The sequence below is a fragment of the Mustela lutreola genome, chromosome 11 (assembly GCF_030435805.1).
Source record: "Mustela lutreola isolate mMusLut2 chromosome 11, mMusLut2.pri, whole genome shotgun sequence".
Lineage (NCBI taxonomy): Eukaryota > Metazoa > Chordata > Mammalia > Carnivora > Mustelidae > Mustela > Mustela lutreola.
The window spans coordinates 40,257,959-40,280,057 of NC_081300.1; the positions used below are offsets into that span (position 1 = coordinate 40,257,959).

Sequence of the window (22,099 nt, forward strand, 5' to 3'; positions counted from 1 at the left end):
GTTTTTCTTTTTGAACGTGTTCCTGTTATTTTTCATTTTTTTCTCTAACACCATAGGTATAAATTGCTAAGATATTCAAAAGAGCGTCAGTACATCGATGGGTTGAACAATCTAATATATACGCCAAAAATACTGGTTGACAGGTTGTATACAAATATATCTGTAAACCTCATGCCAGAGTTAGCTCCCATTGAGGACTACTAAAGGAAACAGCTCTCAAGGCAAGACAGACTGCAATGCTGGATCATCAACTAGGAGCCTGCTCTTACTGGAGGTCAGTGAGTGGGTGTGTCCTGGTGCCCTGCTGTGATGAGGAGAGCCAGCAGTGCCCCAGTGTTTACAGCGTGAGATTAGAGACCATCACCCACCCTCTTCTCTGAGACACACCCCCACAGCGAGCACTGCAGATACCCAAGGCCCTTGCTGAAATCTGGAAGTTAAGAGAGCTCCCTACAAAGAGAAAATTTTTATACTAAAATATATAATTTAATTCAAGAGAATGCTTTATTTCTGTTTAAACATGTTTTGTATATATGTGATGTAAATTTACGTGTTCAAATTGTTGAAAAAAAAGATGTGTTGCAGTTTTGCATGTAATTGGTTATGCCTTTATCGGACTTTTATAGACATTTTTTATTTGCATGGAAGAAAACAATGCAAATTTATGTCACTAAACAAAGATTAACCCTTGTGTGAAATGAAGGAACTGTCAATAATTGACAGCCAACTACTACAGTAAACTGTTATACTAGTTTTGAGCTTTAGACCTTCAGCCTTTTGTGTGGAAGAAGTCACAACTTCCCTAGGGTTTTAAAGGGTAAGAAGAAAGTACTTAGACCACTTTTCTTCCTACCGAAATTACCTGTTTTTTTCCTTGCTTGCAATCCCATCAGATTTTGCTAAATCACAACCATATTGTTTATGCATATTGCATGAGTATTACCAAGAAAATCTTAAACGTTGTGATGTTAACATGATATAAAGGACCTCTTTATGTTAACTGTCTTTCATGTATCTTTGGTGTAATTGTCAGGGATTTTGTGCCTCAAAAAATCTTCCTGAGGTAGTGTGTGTTTGTACACTGTATTTTTTTTTTAATTCATAGTAAACAGCACTTTTATTATTTCTAGTTCAGAAGAGCCAAAAAACAATTTTCATTTAAAAAAAAATCAAAACAATTTTTTTAAAAGAATGAGCTATGGAAAACCCAGTAGTACTTATACAAATGAATTATAATATTAGATAAGAAATTAAATGTTCTATTTTTATGAAGATAAATGCTTAGTAGATAAAAACAAATTTTAAGTTTAGTTCTCAGACTCATAGAATTTCAAGTTTTTGAAGGGAACCTTTAATGTCAACCAGTTTTATTAGAACTATATATTTTTTTCACTTTTAAGAAATTACATTCCTGGTATTCTTAAAATTGCCTCACTGAAATGATTTAATAGAATTATATTAAAATATATAATCAGTTATTTAAATGAATTGATGTTCTAGGGTACTTCTCTGAGAACACTACCTGACATCCAGTATATTACTTGATCTTAAATTTGGTTGAAGTTTTCATGACAAAACCAAATAACATCCTTATTTTGAAAATTATCAACTATAGGTAACCAAAGATTCTAGAAAATATCTTGATATTTTCACAAATTTAAAACAAAAAAATTATGTATCCATAAAGTGAATCTTCAAAAACAATGAAGAACAATAGAAATCTATCTATGAGGGATGTTGGGATAATATTTGCCTCATAGATTGTTCACCTAAAACAGAAATATGGTTATTTATCTCAGGTTTGAGTTTAATTTTGAAATACCATCTTTTATGGCAGTAGTAATAATACAAATGACCACAAACCAAATCATAACATAATTGAAATTCTTATACTTTGAAAAAACTGATCACTCTCCCTTATGATACAAACAGAATTTTCTGTATTTATTTCTCTAAAAATTTGTCCAAAATATTTATCTCCCACTTTTTTAGTGGTCCTCAAAATCACAAAAAATCAAACTCTGAAAAGTAAAAAAAATTTGTTCTGAATTTGCGTATCTGTTCATTTTGGTCTCATAACCAATGCAGTTTTTTTAATTGTGAAATGAAAGTCGGTTGGGAATGTTAACGTTTGTGATCACTAACAGGATAGTAGGGGCGTAGTTAAGCCAATAATACTTAAATATTTTTTTAATACTTACATATTTTAACTGTGGGGAAAATTAGGGCTGTTTCTGAGTCTTACTCGTAAAACATATTTTTTGCTTTTTAATGTGGAGTGGCCCACATTTTGGAATTCTCATTTTGATACACATTTTACAGTTTTAGGAGAACTCAGTTCTACTAGTATCTGCCTTATTTTCTTGGATTAAGTCTAACAGCCATTTTTGTTTTATGAGTGAGCCATGTTATTTTGCTCTCTTCAGTTTTGAATACGGTATGTCATCCTGTGAAAATCATCTCATTAGTTTGTTTTTTGCTTTTACCTTCTTTGTTTTGTTTTGGTTTCACGTGCACACCTAAAATTGATTTTTGCCTATAAAGAATGACTTTTATATGTTTCTGGAAGGGTGATAGAGAGTTTTGCTCAGTTATCTTCATTTTATGAAAATAAATCTATTGCATAAAATTTAACAAATGCATTGCAAATGGAAATTTCTTTTATTGTCATGTTTGGTGGATTTCTTTGGGAATGTGTATTGATTGCCGACTCTATATGAAGTGCAATGTGAGGTACGCCAACAGAAAAAGTATTGTATTTCTGAACAAATCAAATCAAGCAAGTTGAAACCTTTCTAAAATTATGAAGACATCCTCTGATAACTTACCTGTTGTATTTCTTAGGTTCAAAGTCAAGAAACATATATGTGGACATGGGGCTATCATGAGGTCCCTATGGCACTAACTGGGAAAGTTATGTAGTACCTGTCAGCTCGAGAGAGAAGTAATGATTAATGGCCTGTTTGTAGAAAAGAGAGGGAAAAGTGTAGACATGAATATTTTTTTAAATCTACATTTAAATTTGTTTGTATTTTGTGAAAAGGTATTCAACCAGAAAACTTATTTACATTATTATCCAAATACATAATTACGTGTTAAAAACTTGCCTAGACTTCTTTTCCAGCCAAACTATTGATATCAATTTTAAAACAAAATGGGAAAATGACCAATACAACAGTACCATCCTTCTTTTGGAGGCTTCCTACAAGTGAATGCAGGTTTTATGTCATTTTGTTTGGCCTCTGCTTGTATCTGCTATATTTCTCTTTGTACTTTTCAGATGAATATTAGTACTCTAGATTTGTTGCCTTGTATTTGCAAGTATGCCAACTGAGAGATCTAAAATGGCCATAGTATTGTTTATCAGAAGGAGGAAGTATACTTAAAAATAATTTTATTTATTAGATCTGAAAGGCTTCTACATAAATGCACTGAAATAAATGCTAGTAATTTCTTGTACTCTCATTTTAATTTTAATTTTTATTTTTTTGCTTCTCATGGAAATGTTTGTACTTTTTTATCATTGTCTTTTATGAAATATAATGTTCTAAAGACTCCATGTGACACTGTTAATTATTTTCGCTCAGGAACTTTTGGGGGCTTACCTGGTTTTTTTATTGTGTTTGTTTTCCTAATTTTGAGGAGAACTGCTCATGAATACCTTGGTTGCACAAGATGGCAGTAGAAGCATAAAGCGGCCATTGTGTTTGCCTTTGCAGCAGTTTAAATACATTTAATGATCTCAAAATTTAAATATTTTCATCAGTACAATTAGTATACTACTTTACCAAGAAGAATATTTAAGGAGTCATTTTTAACATTTCTTCTGCCTACACAACTTGAGTAAACTAAGCTGGTCTGTTGTCCTCAGTGCCCTTCTTGTTTTCTAGGTATCAAGTAGTGTTGAAGATCTTTAAGGCAGATAATACCTAGGGACTAGATTTGTATCTGAGCCTGCAATGTGAAATCATGACTTTTGTCAACTTAAATTATTTATGTAATGAATTACTATTAATTTTTATGCATAGTATGAGCTATAGAGATATTGACACTGTACGTCACAAAGCCAATGGTAAAATCATAATCATTTAGTCATTTAAATCATACAGAGCCATAAAATTGAGTTGGCTTAGTCTGGACCAGGTTCCTACCTATGGTACTAATGTGTCCTCTGATGAAACATGCCAACTCAGTTGAATGATCTTATATCTGTATTTTTTGTCCTATATTAAACACATGGATTTAAGGTTGTGGAGATATTCTGGATCCAGATTGTTTTATTTAGAGAACGTTCTTCTTGAGGAGCATATTACTATATTGCTCTTAATTTAAATGACTTCAGAGAACATAGTGCTATATCACTGAAAATTATACTATAATTAAAAGAAAAATATATAGGTTGTAAAAATAAAACTTGTATCTTTCTCAACACATTTCTATAACACATTTTGGTGGATCTGAATTTTGTTGCTAATTTCATTCTCCTAACTCCATCAGTGAGGTCTTTGATCTCAGACATTACCTACACTCGTGGAATTTACTGTCTTTTGTGGATAAAACAGACATGGAAACAACGTAAAAACCTATACACTATGAAATGAAGTGCTCAATTGTGTCCTCTGCAAACGTTGGTTTTATATTTTACTAAAACAGTATTAGGCCATTTGAGTATCTTTGTGGGAGAAACTTTTGTTTCTCACAGAATGTTTCTTTAAACCCTATGCATCAGAAGGATGGAGGTCATTGTTTGTCTACAATAAATCTTGAGGATTTACAGTGAACTTTTAATAGGACTGTGTGGAAGGTAGTGGTTATAAGCAACAACTCCGGAATCAGACTGACCTGAGTTTGAATTTAAAGGCCACACTGTGACATTTTAGCAAAATTTTAAACCCCTGTGGGTTTTAGTTTCCTGATCTTATGTTTGAGGATGATAGGAACTACCCAAGGATTGCTGAAGAACTTAAATAAGCTGATCCTAACAGAGAAATGAACGCAGCAGCACCTGACACGCTGAGCAAAAACTTGGCTTATAATTAAGTCAGTTTTCGACTTGAGGGTGATAAGCTTTTCTTGCATGCAAATTATCTTAGATCATATTTTTAAAATTATACTGCATTCTTTGATTCTTTTTTGGAAATGAAGTTAGTGATTACCCTATCTATACATGATAATGCATGTAAACAATTAGTAAAACTGGCAAAGATGCAAAACTAACTTTTAGTAATAGTCGTGAGGAAAAATGCAGCAAGTGGCAATCCGGCTCCGTTTGCTCAGAGGCTTATGTGATTTTAGGTAGACAGCGTGGGGAAGCAAGCACCTATTCCAATACTTTGCTTATGGAAGGGGTCCAGTAACTTATAGCTTCTCTCAGTATTATGACTAAGAAAATTAAATGCCATGGGGGCTTCTACTGCTTTTACTCTTTACCTTGGCTTTTGGGCTTAGCTTTTTCACCTGCTTTTTTCCCAGTTTCCACAGAAGACCCTTCTTCCTCTGCTTGCCATTCTTTCTCCATTCTCCTCTGATCAGTAGCTCAATTTCTGGGACCACTGGCTAACACTGTCCTGTGCTGGAAATGTTCTGGGACTGTGCGGTCCAGTGTGGTAGGCTGTAGCCATATGTGGCTGTTGAGCACTTGCAATGTGGCTGGTGTGAGCCAGGAATTAGATTTTTAATTTTGTCAAATGTTAGGTAAATGTAAATAGCCACATACAGCAGATGATCTCTTATACTTGCAGAACTTTAACCTCATGGTGTCCCCAAATACAGGCAAAAGGCTCTCAAGCCAAATGTCCAGCTTAGAATTCTTAGCTCCTGACCCACGTTATCAAGTTACGGGTCATATCAACCTGCTTGTTCATAGAAACTTAAAACTCAGCATGTCCTAGGCTGAATTTATCATATTCACCTTCAAAATGTAGTCTTCCTCTTGTTTTACCATCCACTTAGTAACTCAAGGCCAAATCTGTGAGTCAATCTCCCTTTATCTCCTCCGTACAATCAGCATTAATTAGCTCCACCTCTGAAGTCCCTCTACAATCTGTAGGGTCTTTTGTTTCTTCAACAACTGTTGGATCCTCCCAGTCTTGTCTTAATACAAAGGTATGCCTTCTGTTTTGAATCTGTCTTCCAGGGGCGCCTGGATGGCTCACTCCTTAAGCATCTGCCTTTAGCTCAGGTCATGACCCCAGGGTCCTGAGATTGAACCCTACTTTGGGCTCCCTGCTCAACAGGAAGCCTGCTTTGCTGTCCACTCCCCCTGCTTGTGTTCCCTCTCTCATGTCAAATAAGTAAAATCTTAAAAAAAAAAAAAAAAAAGGTACCTTGAATCTATCTTCCATATTGACATACAAAATTGTGTCTTTTGAAATACTACCTTGCTTTAAATCTTTCAGTGGCTCTCCATTGCCCACAAAGAAAGGTCCAAATATTTCTGCTTTTCAGACCAGGGCTTTAATGATCTGGCTTCCGCTTGCCTCTGCTTTTTCTACCCTCATCCACCAGAGGGTCTCCAACCTATCTCTTAAGACTCAATCTCTTGGGTGAGTGGCTCGGTTGGGTGTCCCACTCATGATTTTGGCTTGATCTTGGTCTCGGGGCTGTGAGTCCAAGCCCCAAGATGGGCTCCACGCTAGATTTGGAGCCTGCTTTAAAAAAAGAGAGAGAGAGAGAAGAAAAACTCAAGCTCTTCTGGAAGCCGTCTCTGGCCAACCCAAGTAAAATTGGCCACTCCCTCCCTTGTGCTCTTGTCCCTTCAGTACTACACCATTAAAAGGATGTCTTAGGCTTTTAATTTGTTTATATGTTTTCTTCTTCTCTCACAGACTATTAGCTCTTTGAGGGCAGTGGTCGATGCCATTTGGTTTTGTATACCAGGCTCCTGCAGACCACTCAGTGAATGAACCATCCTGTCAGGGCAACACTATTTGCCATCTGTTAGGGCAGAACACTCCATCGCATTCTACATTACTGTGCTATGACTTCATGTGTCATACATACTCAGAGCTATGTCCAGCAGGATCAGTGCCTTAATTAGGACTGTCAAGTGCCATTGTCAGGATGTGTTTCAACCCACCTATAAATCTATCTGAATAGGGAGCCAGGCCCATCTTTTTACTCAACATATTTTTAGAATTTTAAAGTATTTACTAAGCTTAGAAAATTAACATAGGGGCATTTGGGTAGCTCAGTTGGATAAGCGTCCGACTCTTGATTTTGGCTCAGGTCCTGATCTCGTGGTCATAAGATTGAGTCCCACATTGTTGGACTCCATGCTCAGCGGGGAGTCTGCTTGAGATTCTGCCCCTCCCCCCACTCTTTCTCTCTCAAATAATAATTTTTCAAATTTTACTTGTTAATGAACATAGTATATTATTAGTTTCAGAGGTAGACAATAAATACTTTTATAAATTATTATGTATTATTGTAAAAAGAAATAGAATAGTGAAAATTCACTGCTAAAATTTTTATTAAATTAAAAAAACCTGGAAAGTGGAAGTCATCCTTCCTGTAAAATAAATGTCACAAGTCATTACTGTGTTGAAGAAAAATGAGAGCAGATGCTGGAAACACCTGTTTGACTTAATACCAGAGAGAAGGTGTTAATTTACCTGTGGAACATAATTTCCATCTGAGGCACTTTTTAAAATGTATTTAGTTGATTTTCAAGGACTTTATTTTACACGATTATCTCTCCCCCTCCTCCCTTCCTTCACCTGTTTTTCCTTTTTCTCTTCCACCACCACTGTTGTTAGAATCAGGAGAAAATCATGGCGGCGATTTGTTTTCCTGGAGTCTTTATGAAATCTTGTGAGTGCTTTTGTTTGGGCAGAACAGGGTCACCATGGTAACCAAGTTTCCCCTTTATTATTCTCTTATCCCTGACCTTGTATAAATGTCATTTGGCATAGGGTAATTAACCAGTCTTTTAACCTGTCTGACAACTTCTGGCAGCCTTGTTTGTGGTCTCTCCAACCCCACTATATCCACACATTTATTAAGCACCTGCTGTGTCAGGCACTGTGCTGTGCTGAGGACTTGAGAGTGAAGAAGGCAGTTACTTCCCTCAAGTAGGCCACAGCCAAGCAAGGGAAATGCTTGCGAAGAGTTTCTCACAGGGGCCACCCCTTTTTCTCTAAGTATTTTATAATGTGCTTGGAAACTCCATAGAAAAATGGACAAATTCTTGGACAGGTCATATAGAAGCAAGGAGTTCGCAGAGTTGCATCCACAGGCTCTGTGAGGGAGCGCATCACCTCTACCATGCAGAAGGTGGGGGTGGGGAGAGGAGGGGACAAGGTTGCCAGTCGTGGGTGGAGAGGGCCCTGGCTTTTCTGGAGTGCCTTCTGGAGAGTAGACAGGTATGTTGGAAAGGTGATGACCTGTGCTCTTCTAGGCTCTTGAGCTGCAGAGAATCTGCTTTGTTTGGGGGGAGGGGGCTGGGGTCTGCCATCAGCATTTCTGGGCTGCAGACATCTCTAGCTGATACCGAGGTCACAAGAATAAAACCTCCCAGAACTCACGCCTGGGTTGTTTCTCATCAAGTCCCCATGTCCCCTGGGAGTTTGCCTTCTTTACTTCACCTTTTAGTCTTCTGGTGGGAAGAAGCTAATGGAATGCGTTTACCCCATCTTGTTCAATTCCCAGAAATCCCCCGACAAAGAAAGATCAGGAACTATTCTGTATCTTGACTGTGGGTCAGTACAGTAGTTGAGACCTTGCCTTGTAACTGCTTGCAGGACTAGGGAGTGGGTATAGGGATTTCTCTGCACCATTTCTTACCACTGCGTGGGAGTCTCCAAGGACCTCAAAGTTGAGAATTTTTTATTACCACAGAGGTAAAGTGCCCTATATGGAAAGATGATCGCCTCCACTCACAGTAAGAGAGACACAAATGAAAATTGCATGGAAGTACCAATTCTGACCTCTCCAACTGGCAAAAATCCAGAAGTTTCACCAACACAATTGGCGAAGCTGTGGCAAGCCAAGTGCTCTCATACATGGAATGCAAAATGTCCCAACTCCTGTGGAGGGGAATTCGGCAAGATCCAACAAAATCGCTAAAGCATTCACCCTTTGTCCCAGAAAGCTTTTTTTAGGCATCGATTCTAAAGATACATCTCTACAGATAAGAAATAACGTGTACAATTTGATTCATGGAGGTGCTATTTAGAATAGCAAAGATGGACGCTGAGCAGAGGGAACTGGGTGAACGGTCACCCACACACTGAAGGACTTTGCAGCCATAAAAGAGGGGGCCTAAATTCTATGCTCTGATTGTACTGGTTTCCAGACCAATAGTGTCCTGTAGGAAAAAAAAAAAATAAGGTTCACAAACTGTATAAAATGCTGCCTTTTGTGAATGAAAGAAGGGGAGCTAAAATTACATGTGTGTACTTAGTTCTCTTTTACAAAGGAGTCACTGGGAGGATAATAAAAATGGCGGTCTGTGTAGGGGAGGGGCGCGGTGGGGTGAGGGCCACAGGGTTGGCAGTGAGACGGATTCTGCCAATGTAATTTTATACAGTTAGGAACTAGCACTGTGTCATTTTACAAAAAAAAAAAAAAAAAATTGAACTTACAGCAAACCCTAAAATCGATTTTCAACAGAAACAAGTTCAAAAATGTGTTGGGACAAAGCAGAACAAATGTTGTCTAGTGAGGTCGTTCTTCATCAGCTAATGATTAACCTCAGCAAGTATAATGAAAACAATTCTTGTTTGATCATGGCTGCATTAGGTAAGTGTCGCTAATACTGTGCCTGCATGTTTTATAGGCCTTTTATTCTTTCCATCGTTACTGTGCATTTTTTTTTCTTGTAGACAGTTTACTTTGTACTGTTATGCGACAGTTGTTGTGGCCATATCAGTGGGTTTAACAGCCCCGCTCCTGGTTCTTGCCCAGAAAACCCATCTTAATCACCTGGGGGTGAGTTGCACAGCCCCCTAGCTTTCCTGGTCACTGCTCACTGGCCGAAGGGTAGGTGGAGACTTGCCCAGAAAAAGCACAACAATACACAAACCAGACCAACCAGGTTCTCAGAAATTTGAAGGGACAGAGGGAGTGAGGCAGTTAATTTGGGGGTGGGGACTGAGTCCAAATTTCCTTCCATGTGATTAGGTGAACAGAGAGGCTGGTCTGCAGTGAGAAGGAAGACTTATATTGGGAATCATGCAACCCAGAAATAGAGATATAAAAAGGTAGTAGTTACCTTACTTCCTGATGGCTTTCCAGATCCAGTCCCTAGGGAGGCCCAGCTGTGTCCATTCCGTTTGCATTCTGTGCGATACATGTGAATCCTTAAATAAATCCCTCATCATTCAAGTCAGCCTGGCTGATTTTGGGTTTCTTAAACGAACCCCTCGTTGAGATACTTCATTTCTCTTTTAGAAAGGATTTTGACCTCATTAAAATCAAGTTTGATTACCTTGATCAGAGTGACAAGCTATTCATAATCAAGAGTATTCAAAGCTACATATAAATAGCCCCACTGGAGTGAGATGTCTTTGAAGACAAGAACCATTCCTTTTTCATCTTTACCTGGCACTTCTAATAGGAGTTCAGTAAATATGTGCTGAGTGACACTTTGTTCAGTGATGGCCCTTAGAGCGTGGATTCGGTTGGTTTGTTTTTTCCCAAACAATGTTTCCCGAGACAACAGAATGAGAATCTCTCAAGTACCGCTTCAGTTTGAGTTGCATTTCAGGAGCTGTAGAGATTCTGGAACAATCTCCCAGGTCTCTGGCCTGCCTCGGTCCTTGTCTTGGAAGTCCTGAGAAGCTGAGGCAGGGGTTTCCTGTGGTTTGGGGACTGTTTACATGGACGACACTCTTGGCTGGTGGGTCTCAAAGCTGACTGACATTAGAATCAATTGGGGACTTTTGGGGGGACCACCTCCAGGGAATTGATTTCACTGGTCTCATTTGGGGCCATACCCATGGGAATTCTTCAAAATATTCCCACGTGACTCAAAAATGCAGCTGGGATGGAAACCCATGGCAGTAAACCCTAAGTCATTACTGTGGCCTTGCAGTTGAGGTACTCATGGGCGCTTCCACATAGATGGAGACCTTGGTCCAGGCTGATGGGCGCTGAAGTCTGGGAACCACGGCTTGATGCTAAAACAGGTGCGGGTCGAACCTGTGGTGTTTGTCTTGGTCTATGCCCCTCCCTCTCTCCTTTTGAGTCGTAAGTTATTATTTCCAGAGAAAGATGCTGGAGACTTAAGACAGACTATTTATTTTCAAGATTTTTATTTATTTATTTGAGAGAGAGAGAGTGAGAGAGAGAGAGGGAAGGTATGTGCGCCAGGGTGGGAGGAGGGGCAAAGGAGAGGGAGAGGGAGAATCCAGAGCAGACCGCACTGAGCGTGGAGCCCGACGGCGCAGGGCTCATCCCCACGACCCTGGGATCCTGACCTGAGCCCAAACCAAGAGTCATATGCTCAGCCAGCTGACCCACTCAGTTGCTCATTATGACAGACTATTTAATAAGACCATTATCTTGAAAAGTTTTTGACTATTTCATAGGATAATATGCTCCGTTTCCACGAAGTTCACATAGATAATAGTTCACACACATGTTTATGATGGGCCGGGTACTTACTTTCTTTTTTTTTTTTTAAGATTTTATTTTTTTATTTGACAGAGAGAGAGAATGAGAAAGAGCACAAGTAGGAGGAGCAGCAGGCAGGGGAAGAGGGAGAAGCAGGCTCCCCAACGAGCAAGGAGCCCAGTGCAGGGCTCAGTCCCAGGACCTTGGGATCATGACCTGAGCCAAAGGCAAATGTTTGACTGACTGAGCCACCCCGGTGCCCCTGGGCCAGGTACTTTCTAAGCCTGTTTCAGGTCCTACCTCTTTACTGGTCCTCACAACCACCCTGAAGCAGTAAAAGTAGGGATCTGTTGAGAAGCCAGAGGAAAGAAATTCAATGGGAAAAGAACAAAAGTTAAATGCTGCCCCTTCAAGATAAATCAGAACGTGCAAGTGGTTAAAGGATATTGATGGGTCTAAGGAAGTCGAATAAGAAGCAGTAGATGAGGGATTTTATAAACCCCAGAAATTTACAGGTGTTAGGAAGGCCTTTCTAGAAATTAATTCGTAACTCTAGACTTCAGCCTTAAAGTCCAACAACTTTTAATTAAGGGGGGAGAAAAAGAAAAACAGACATTGTTTTTCTGAGTCTGCAGTGTGAAGGGTTTTGCTGCTTTCAGTAAGGACTATGGCATTGCTTTTATAGTGTGCTTTTGTAAGGAAATAAAAATCTATCCAAAGGCTTCAGAGTATACATTAGGGGAAATAATTGAGTAATTTTTTAATAACACTTTTTAGTAGCTAGTTATGTAAAAGCTTCTTTTGTAGGTCATTTTCTGGGAGTAAATATAATTTTTTACTCTAGGCCTAGTAGCTAAAGTGCTGTAACAACCAGTGCCATGGGGAGAACAACTTGAATAGGGACCGTGAAACCACAGAACTTTAGGTCAGGACGGAACTTTAAAATCATCCAGTTCATTTCTGTTCCTTTCTATTTATTGTATTAAGTCCCCATTAAAACAAAAAGAAATATAAATGGAATTTGCCACTCCTCCAGCGGCTAACAGTAATGTTCCCCTCATTTGGTCTATCCGAGCCACGAGAGGGGTTTAAAGCACTGATCAGATCAGTTCATTGCCTGTTTTTACCTTGACTCCAGCTTCCCCTTTACCTGTAGGTTTTTTTTTTTTTTTTTTTTTTTAACTTCTTAGCATAGGCCTTCTGTCCTCTGCAATTCAATATGAAATAGCCTGGCTTGAATTAAACCAAGCTGCTTGCTTTTCCCCAAACGTTTAATGTTCTTGCACATCTCTGTCCCTCCGCAGTTCAGTCTTCTCCCCAGGAATGGCTTCTCCTACTTATTTGCCTGGTGCCTCCTACTTAACTTCCAAGGATGAGCGCAGATGTCCTTTCTTCTGGGACACCTCCAGGCCCCAGCAATGGGGGCAAGTTTTCCTGTTCCGTTGCCGTAGCATTTGAATCTCTTTTATGGCCTGCTGACTTTCTTTCCCTCTCTCTTCTTTCCTTCTCCTTCCCTCCTTTCAACCCTTCCTTTTCCCCACCCTCTCTTTTTCCCTGAAAACAGACTTAGTGTCTTAATCACCCCTCTGGCTCCAGCACCTAGCAGAGCTGCTCAACACGTGTGTGCGGAAGAACTAATACCTGTGTGCTGTAATAGACTGAATAGTGTAGCAACAACCCCCCCCACACACACACCGCCAAAGATATCCACATGCTAATTCCCAGAACTGTGCGAGGAACTTTGCAGATGTGATTAAATGAAGGATCTTGAGACAGAGAGATTATCCTGGATTATTTGAGTGACCCAATATAATCACAAGGGTCCTTGTAAGACAGGGCCATGAGCCAAAAATGCAAGTGGCCTCTAGAAGCTTAAAAAGATAAGGAGAACCACACTTTGAGGCCAAGCATCCAGAAAAAAACACGGCCCTGCCAACACCTTGATTTTAGACTTCTAGCTTCTGAAAGTGTAAGAGAATAAATGTAGGTTGTTTTGAGCCACTGAATTTGTGGTAATTTGTTCCAGTGACAGTACATTAATACACTAATACACATGCTTAAATGAATCAAAGAGTCAGAATGTTCAGGCTATTAGACATATTTTTAAAAAATGGCTTATTAGAGAGAATAGATAATACACATTAAAAATAAAATAAGTACAGGGCACCTTGGTGGTGCAGTCGGTTAAGCATCTGACTCTCGATTTCTGCTCAGGTCACGATCTCAGGGTCATGAGATAAAGCCCTATGTCGGGCTCGGCACCCAGCGTGGTGTCTGTTTGAGATTCTGTCTCCTTCTCCCTCTGCCCCTCGTGCTTGTGTTATCTCTCTCTCTCTTTAAAATAAACAACCAAATATTTAAAAAATAAATAAATACAGGAGAAATGTTCATCCTTTGTAGTCAAAGAGTAAAAATTCAAGCAATCATGAGATATAATGATATGTCTGCTAAAGTGGTAAAACATTTCTAAAAAGCAGAACTAGTAAAGCTTCAGTGCTACAGAAATTTTTACATTAATATGTTCATACTCCAATATTACTCCAAATAATATATCATAGTTCTTGAGAACTTAATATGTTTTGTGGATTGTTTTAAACTTTTTTACATGTTTTATGGCAATTGGTCTTTATTTTTTTATTTTTTTTTAGCTTTTTAAAAATTTTTTAAATTTTTTTATAAATATATAATCTATTATTAGCCCCAGGGGTACAGGTCTGTGAATCGCCAGGTTTACACACTTCACAGCACTCACCATAGCACATACCCTCCCCAATGTCCATAACCCCACCCCTCTTCTCCCAACCCCCCTCCCCCCTGCAACCCTCAGTTTGTTTTGTGAGATTAAGAGTCACTTATGGTTTGTCTCCCTCCTGATCCCATCTTGTTTCATTTATTCTTTTCCTACCCCCTAAGCCCCCCACGTTGCATCTCCACTTCCTCATATCAGGGAGATCATATGATGTTGTCTTTCTCTGATTGACTTATTTCGCTAAGCATAATACCTTCTAGTTTCATCCATCTTGTTGCAAATGGCAAGATTTCATTTCTTTTGATGGCTGCATAGTATTCCATTGTGTGTGTGTGTGTGTGTGTGTGTGTGTATGTGTGTGCGCGCACACAAACACCACATCTTTATCCATTCATCTGTTGGTGGACATCTAGGTTCTTTCCATAGTTTGGTTATTGTGGACATTGCTGCTATTAAACATTAGGGTGCACGTGCCCCTTCGGATCACTATGTGACAATTGGCCTTTAAAAGAACGCTTTGGAAGTGGTGCTATGATTATTCCCATTTTACAAATGAAAAAAACCAAGGTGTAGAAAGCTGATGTAATCTGTTTACGATCAAACAGCTTATAATGGAGAAGCCACAACTACTTCCCAGGCAATTTGATGCCCAAGGCTCCACGTTATCTAACAAGAATTAGATGCTTTTAGAAAATGTTAGGTCATTCACTTAATTCAACGGAAGGAAAAAGCTGTATGCTTCATGAAGATATTCATTGTAGCACTAACTATAAGTCCCCAAAATTGAGACTAAGTATATCACATTGTGAAAGCAGTATAAATTTTTCAAAAAATAAATATTATAAAGATTATATAGCAATATGAGAAATTGTCCATGATAACATAATTAAAGCATGAAAATAATTTTACATTATGATTGTAACTTTATATAAATATGTTTATATCATTCTATCAATAAGAATATTTTGTTGTGGTACGACTATGTGTTGTTATAATTTTCATTTTTTGGACATTATGAAATTCCTTTCAAGAAAAGTATAATAAAATAATTATCCTTAAGAACATTCTGCTAACTTTTTTCTCAATAAATCATGGGATTGAGTGTTTCAAAAAGAAAGCCCATTTGGAACCATAACTGATTTTTTTTTTGGTATATGCTTTTCTCTTACCAAGACAAATGGGTATTTCTACAGCTGTATCATTTGAGACATTCTTTTTTTTTAATTTTTAAAATTAACATATAATGTATTATTTGTTCCAGGGGTACAGGTATGTGATTCATCAGTCTTACACAATTCACAGCACTCATTATAGCACATACACCCCCCACCGTCCATAATCCCACCACCCCATCCCTCTCACCCTCCTCCCCTCCAGCAACCCTCAGTTTGTTTCCTGAGATGAAACAAGATGAAACCAGAGAGGGAGAAACATTCTTTAAAAAAAAAAAAAATATTTGAAAGAGAGAGAGAGAACATGGGGGGAAGGGAGAATGGACAGAGGGAGAGGGAGAAGCAGACTCCCCACTGAGCAGAAATGGGGCTCGATCTCAAGACCCTGAGATCATGACCTGAGCCAAAAGCAGACACTTAACAGACTGAACCACCCAGGCACCTCTTGAGACATTCTTGGTCATCAGTAGCAAAATAAATAAATCCGTAAATCCAAAATTGTTCTAAAATTCAAAGTTTATTTTAAAAATGTTTTTAAAAAGTATATATAATTTTTAAAAAGCCATTTTTATAATAAAGAAAAATTGATTTTAAAAACCCCTGGAATCAAACCCGCTTAAAAAATAAACTATTAGTTAATTCCAGTGAAAATTCAAGAAATATTAAATATTTCACCTGGGCCAAAATGTCACCAAGCTTTGTTTTCTGCCTTTCAGGAGCTGGAGACACTCCAGTGTCTTTTCCAAAAACACTCTCCTGGGGAAGGTGGTGGAACAGTGTTCATTCAGCCCAGCGTGGGTCATCTAGGTGACCTTAGTGGCAGGGTGAGCAGGTGGGTGCCTGCCCTGCCTGGAGGGAAGTGCCACCCCTTGGGGTTTATGGAAGTGGACTCCGTGGAGCCCCTCCCTCCCTGCTAGCAGCAGCCACTGCCACGGTTGTAGAAGCAACCTTCAGGATTTGCATTGACCGCCAAAGATGAATTGCCATCTGCGTTGGCTTTAAATTAACTGGGGCCGTTCTAACCCACAGTGAATGAGGAGCTGGAAAATGGAATTGATTGGGAGCATATTTCCATATTGAGAGGCAGTAAGAAGGAATGGGGCTAAGGGAGGAGTGTGTTCTGTGGACTGGGCAGTAGAAGGGAGGAATGACTATAAAGCTGAGGGTCGGATGAGGTACAGAATTCCTAGGAAACACTCTTTCTGTGGACAAAATGTAGCTTAAGGCATAAATTCTCTAAACGTCCCTGTCAGATAGGTGCTATCCAGGTCTTTCAGGAGCTACAGTGATATTGGGGATTTTTGTTTCCTGGCTATCTGGGTGCCCGCGATGCCAACTCCCAAGGTATGAGATTAAAAAGTGGCTTGATGACTTCAAGTTCAGCACAGTCGGAATTGAACTCACCATCTCTGCCTACGAATCTACTCTGCTGCCCCTATTCCTGAGCTCAGTTGCTGGCTCATCCCACTCAGTCTGCTAGCCATGATGGGTGCCCGAGACTTCATGGCCTCCTCTAATTCTCCTCATCCCCACAATGAAGCCAACATGGCTACCTGCTGATTTTCTATTCTAGAGCCCTTTATAGACATGGAGGCCAAGGCGGGAGGGTGGGCAAGTAGCTCACATGTGGAGGACCTGGCCTCAGTGTTACCATAAGCTAGTTTGGTCCGTTGGACATGACAGTACCACAGAGCATGAACATCACCAAGCTTGCTCTGAGACCATGATAAAGACAGAAACCAAAATCACCGTGAAACCCACCAATCACCAAACCTCCCCTCTACTGAAAGGAATAAATCCCTTGCTTTGTTACCAATTACAGTTCTCTCTTCTCTGGTCTGTCCTCCCTGCAGATAAACCTCTGTGACACTCATAGAATGGCCCCCACTTTCAGACAGCATCCAATCTTGAGGAAGTCCCACGTCCTTAGACTCTTTCTCAACTCGTCCAATTAAAGCCCAAATCCTATAATAGTTTCTTTCCAACACTCAGTGAGACACTCTATAGTTCGCGTGTATATGGTGCATGGTGCATGTTCTCTCTGACTGGCAAGAGTAATAAACCCAAGTGGTTCAGCTACATCATAGTGCTCCTGGTGGACTTGGACAGGAGGCAGAGACTGGACACACAGCTGCAAGCCAAAGACCCCAAAGGTTACCAGCAAGTCACTGGAAGCCAGGGGGAGGCAAGGAAGGATCCTGTCTCTCAGATTTCAGAAAGGACGGGGCCCCGACAATGTCTCGATTTTGGACTTTCTTACCTGCAGAACTGTGAGACAATACATTTCTGTTGTTTTAAGCCACCTGGTTTATGGTACATTTTTTACAGCAGCCCCTGGAATCTAATACAGCAAGGAAAGACCAAGAAACTGTTATGGGTTGGATGCCACTAACCAACCTTATATCATTTTTGTTTTCCCAGTTTTGATAAGTGTCCTATGTTCCTAAGACGTTAGCATTAGAATTTGGGTAAGGAGCTCTATGTACTATTTTTCCAACTTTTCTTTCTCTGAGGCGAAAACTAATTCAAAATGAGAAGTTAAAACAATAGGGCATATGTAGCAATGTTTTTCTAGGTATGTCTCCTGAGGCAAGGGGAACAAAAGCGAAAACAAGCTATTGGGACTACATCAAAATAAATAGCTTCTGCACAGCAGAGGAAACAATCAACAAAACTGAAAGACAACCCACAGAATGGGAGAAGATATTTACAAATGACATATCCCATAAAGGGTTATTATCTAAAATATATAAAGAACTTATACAACTCAAAAAACAAATAATGTAATTTAAAAATGGGCGGAAGACATGAACAGATATTCTCCAAAGAAGACATCCAGATGGCCATGAGACCCATGAAAAGATGCTCAACATCACTCATCCTCACGAAAATACAAATGAAAATCACAATGAGATATCACCACACACTTGTCACACTGGCTGAAATCAAAATCACAAGAAACAACAAGTGTTTGTAAGGATGTAGAGAAAAAGGAACCCTCACACACTGTAGATGGGAATGCAAATTGGTGCAACCACTGTGGAAAACAATATGGAGGTTCCTCAAAAAATTATAAATAGAACTACCACATGATTTAGTAATTCCTTTACTGGGTATTTACCCAAAGAATACGAAAACACTAATTTGAAAAGATAAATACATGCCTAGGTTTATTGCAACATTATTTACAGTAGTCAAATTATGGAAGCAGCCCAAGTGTCCACTGATAGATGAATAGATAAAGAAGTAGTAGTACGTGCACACACACACACACACACACACACCACAAATGGAATAGTACTCAGCCATAAAGAAGAATGAAGTCTTGCCTTTTGCAACGACGTAGATGAACCTAGAGACTATAATGCTAAGTGAAATAAGTGAGTGAGAGACAAATGCCATATAATTTAAATCATATACGGATTTTAAGAAACAAAATCAAACAAAAAAAGAGACAAATTAAAAAAAAAAAAAACGCAGATTCTTGGGCACCTGGGTGGCTCATTTGGTTAAGCGTCTGCCTTCAGTTCAGGTCACAATCCTGGGGTCCTGGAATTGAGCCCCAGCATCAGGCTCCCTGCTCAGCAGGGAAGCTGTTTCTCCCACTCCCTCTGCCCCTCTCCCCCACACTTGTGCTCTCTCTCTCTCATAAATAAATAAAATCTTTTAAAAAAAATCCCCAACAGACTCTTAACTATAGAGAACAAGCAGATGGTTACACAGAGGGGAGGTGGGTGGGGGAGGGATGAGATGGGCGACAGGGATTGAAAGTGCATTTACTGTGAGGAGGACTGAGCTCAGCTACGGAAGTGTTGAATCACTGTGCACCTGAAACTCATGTAACCCTTTTGATAACTATACTGGAATTAAAACACACACACACACACACATATACACACATACACCAGGGAACAGACTTATTTTTTAAATAAGAAACAATAATCTGGGGGCGCCTGGGTGGCTCAGTGGGTTAAAGCCTCTGCCTTCGGCTCAGGTCATGATCTCAGGGTCCTGGGATTGAGCCCCTCATCAGGCTCTCTGCTCAGCGGGGAGCCTGTTTCCTCTTCTCTCTCTCTGCCTGCCTCTCTGCCTACTTGTGATCTGTCTGTCAAATAAATAAATAAAATCTTAAAAAAAAAAAAGAAGGAAACAATAATCTGGCATTCTAATTTAATCCTGCCACTTCTCTGCTTAAAACCCTGTATCGGGATGAGAGGAACAAGTCCGCCCTGCTTGTTTGCACCAAAGATGACGTGGTCGGGGAGGCACAGAAGGAATCTCAGAAGCCAGCCTCTGTCCATCAGGCTGCCCTTCCCTGCTTTGGTCTTTGCTCTCCAGCGACACTGACCTCACTAGGCTCATCTCCATGGCTCTCGGCTCCCCACTGTGGGAATTGACATGACTCCATTCATTCATTGTCTCCTCTCTGATCCTTCCCTTCTCGCCCTCTGGCTGCATCAGTCCCCAACCCTGTGCACTGAATATTCTGTTTCTTTTCTCTGTTTATATCAGAAACCATGAGAAAAATATTCCTTTTCTCCTATGGCCCTCAGAGTCTTAACCACAGGGATGAGTCTTACCCCTGAGTCTTACCCCAGGTATGAGTCTCCTGGCTTCAGCAGTGTAATGTCCTGAAACATCAGAAAAATTAAATGGGGTGTGGAAATGTACTAATCAATTCATCTCTATGTGATCAATTCATCTCTATGTAAAATCTCGATGTGATTTTTACCTGTGAAGTCTGGCTTCAAAGGCTCAGGACGTCCCATTGATTTTAATGGTGGTCTCTGGATCCCTAAAGATATAACACACATCTAAGTAAAGTCAAGTCCGTCTTTAACAGAGGTAATCTTGAAATAGATTGTAGCATATAAATGTCTCAAATTATGTTCATTTGGATATGCTTTAAGTGGCAAACATAGCCGTATTTTTTTTTCTTCTTATTTTTAGGAAGGGCGGGGCCATTTTATGAGAATGAATACCTTGCCTTTAAATGACACTGCTGTTCATACTTACCCTCCAGCCATTCACACGCACTGAGGCTCACAGTCAGGTCACATTTGAAAGGGTTGTAACTCAGGATTTCCTCACTGGTGTCCCAGAACCAGCATGTAATGCCTTCTGTTAAACTTCTAGGAATTTTATAGCTGATTATTAAACACTGTGTTAAATTATATTAAGATAAAGGTAATAAATACTTCAGTCTCCTTCCTTTCTAATCATTTTATCTGAGCTGTTTATGTTACTTGTGTCCGCTGCTTCTGCATGCTCGAGATACTATACCACACCCTCGGGCTTCTCCTCCCAGTTCTGCATTCAGGGACACCATGCTGGAGGCTTGAAATTGGCCGTGGTCAGATTATTTACATGAGAGAAATTAGCAAATACTACAAATCTGGGCTTTTTTCCTCTGAAGGGCCTGTTGTGAAACATTTACCGTCAAACACACATACACGCATGCTTGCTTTATTGATTTTATGTTTTTGTATATGGAGATAAATGATTGATTCAAATAATAGGAAGTCTACATGGGCCAGAAGTCTACATGGGCCAGAAGGGTATTTTCATCTAGCTCTCCCTTAAGGCACTGGGTTCTTTTTAGTCTACTTCATAGCTTTTTCTGGACAAGGCAAATGAAACTCATTCATTCTGTATACATTTTATAATCTAATATTCATTCCTTTTTCTGAATGTCCATGTGTACCAACACTAATCCATACCTTAAACCTTCATTTCTGCAGATAAATTGGGCTGGTTTCCCTGATTCTACTTTCAATCAATCCCATGAGCCAAAAGAGAGAGATCACAAGCATTCGAGGAGGGGGGTAGAGGTGGAGAGGGAAAGCAGACTCCCTGCTGAGGGGAGAGCCAACAGACTCAATCCCAGGACCCTGGGGATCATGTCCTGAGCTGAAGGCAGACACTAACCAATTAAGCCACCCAGGGACCCTGCCTTTTTTTTTTTTTATTTTAAATAAAGATTTATTTATTGATATGTGAGAGAGAGTGAGAGAGTGAGAGTGCATGCCCATACATTGGGGAGGGGCAGAGGGAGAGAGAGAATCTCCAAAAGACTCCCCACTGAGTGTGGAGCCCAGCATGGGGTTCAATCTCATGACCCTGAGAACATGACGTGAGCTGAAATCAAGAATTGGATGTTTAACCGACTGGGCCACCTAGGCGCCCCACAAGCTTTATTTCCTTAAACTCAACTTCTTTCATGTCATTCCTCTGGTTCAGACCCTACAAGGCCTCTTTATTCTATATACAGGCTTTTCAAAGGATGGATGGTAGTATAGTTCCTATATTACTCAGGGTTCTCCATAGAAATGTAACTATAAGTAAAAAATAAATTTATATCTAAAATAAAAATTCCATTTTATTTATATTTGTATATACATATATATTTAGAGAGAAAAAAGGAACTGGCTCATGTGACTGTGGGAGCTGGGAATTCTGAAATTTGCAGAGCAGGCCCCCAGGCTAGAGATCCAGGGAAATGTTGATGTTGCTGTCTTGAGTCCAAAGGCAGTCTGCAGGCAGAATTCCTTCTTTCTCTGGGGGTCTCAGTCTTTTTCGGAAGGCCATCAACTGATTGGATGAGGCCCACTCACATTATGAG

The 22,099-nt window shown here is 39.7% G+C and overlaps 1 protein-coding gene across 3 annotated transcripts in view; it reads left to right on the forward strand.

Moving 5' to 3' along the window:
- The window catches only part of B4GALT6 (beta-1,4-galactosyltransferase 6), a 73,956-nt gene extending 70,399 nt beyond the window's left edge, over positions 1-3,557 (forward strand). For all 3 annotated transcript variants that reach the window (XM_059139554.1, XM_059139553.1, XM_059139552.1), the window contains one exon: positions 57-3,557. In XM_059139554.1, the coding sequence (XP_058995537.1) occupies positions 57-204 (148 nt within the window). In that variant the 3' untranslated portion in view covers positions 205-3,557. The remainder of the gene's footprint in view (positions 1-56) is intronic.
- Positions 3,558-22,099: the final 18,542 nt, after the last annotated feature.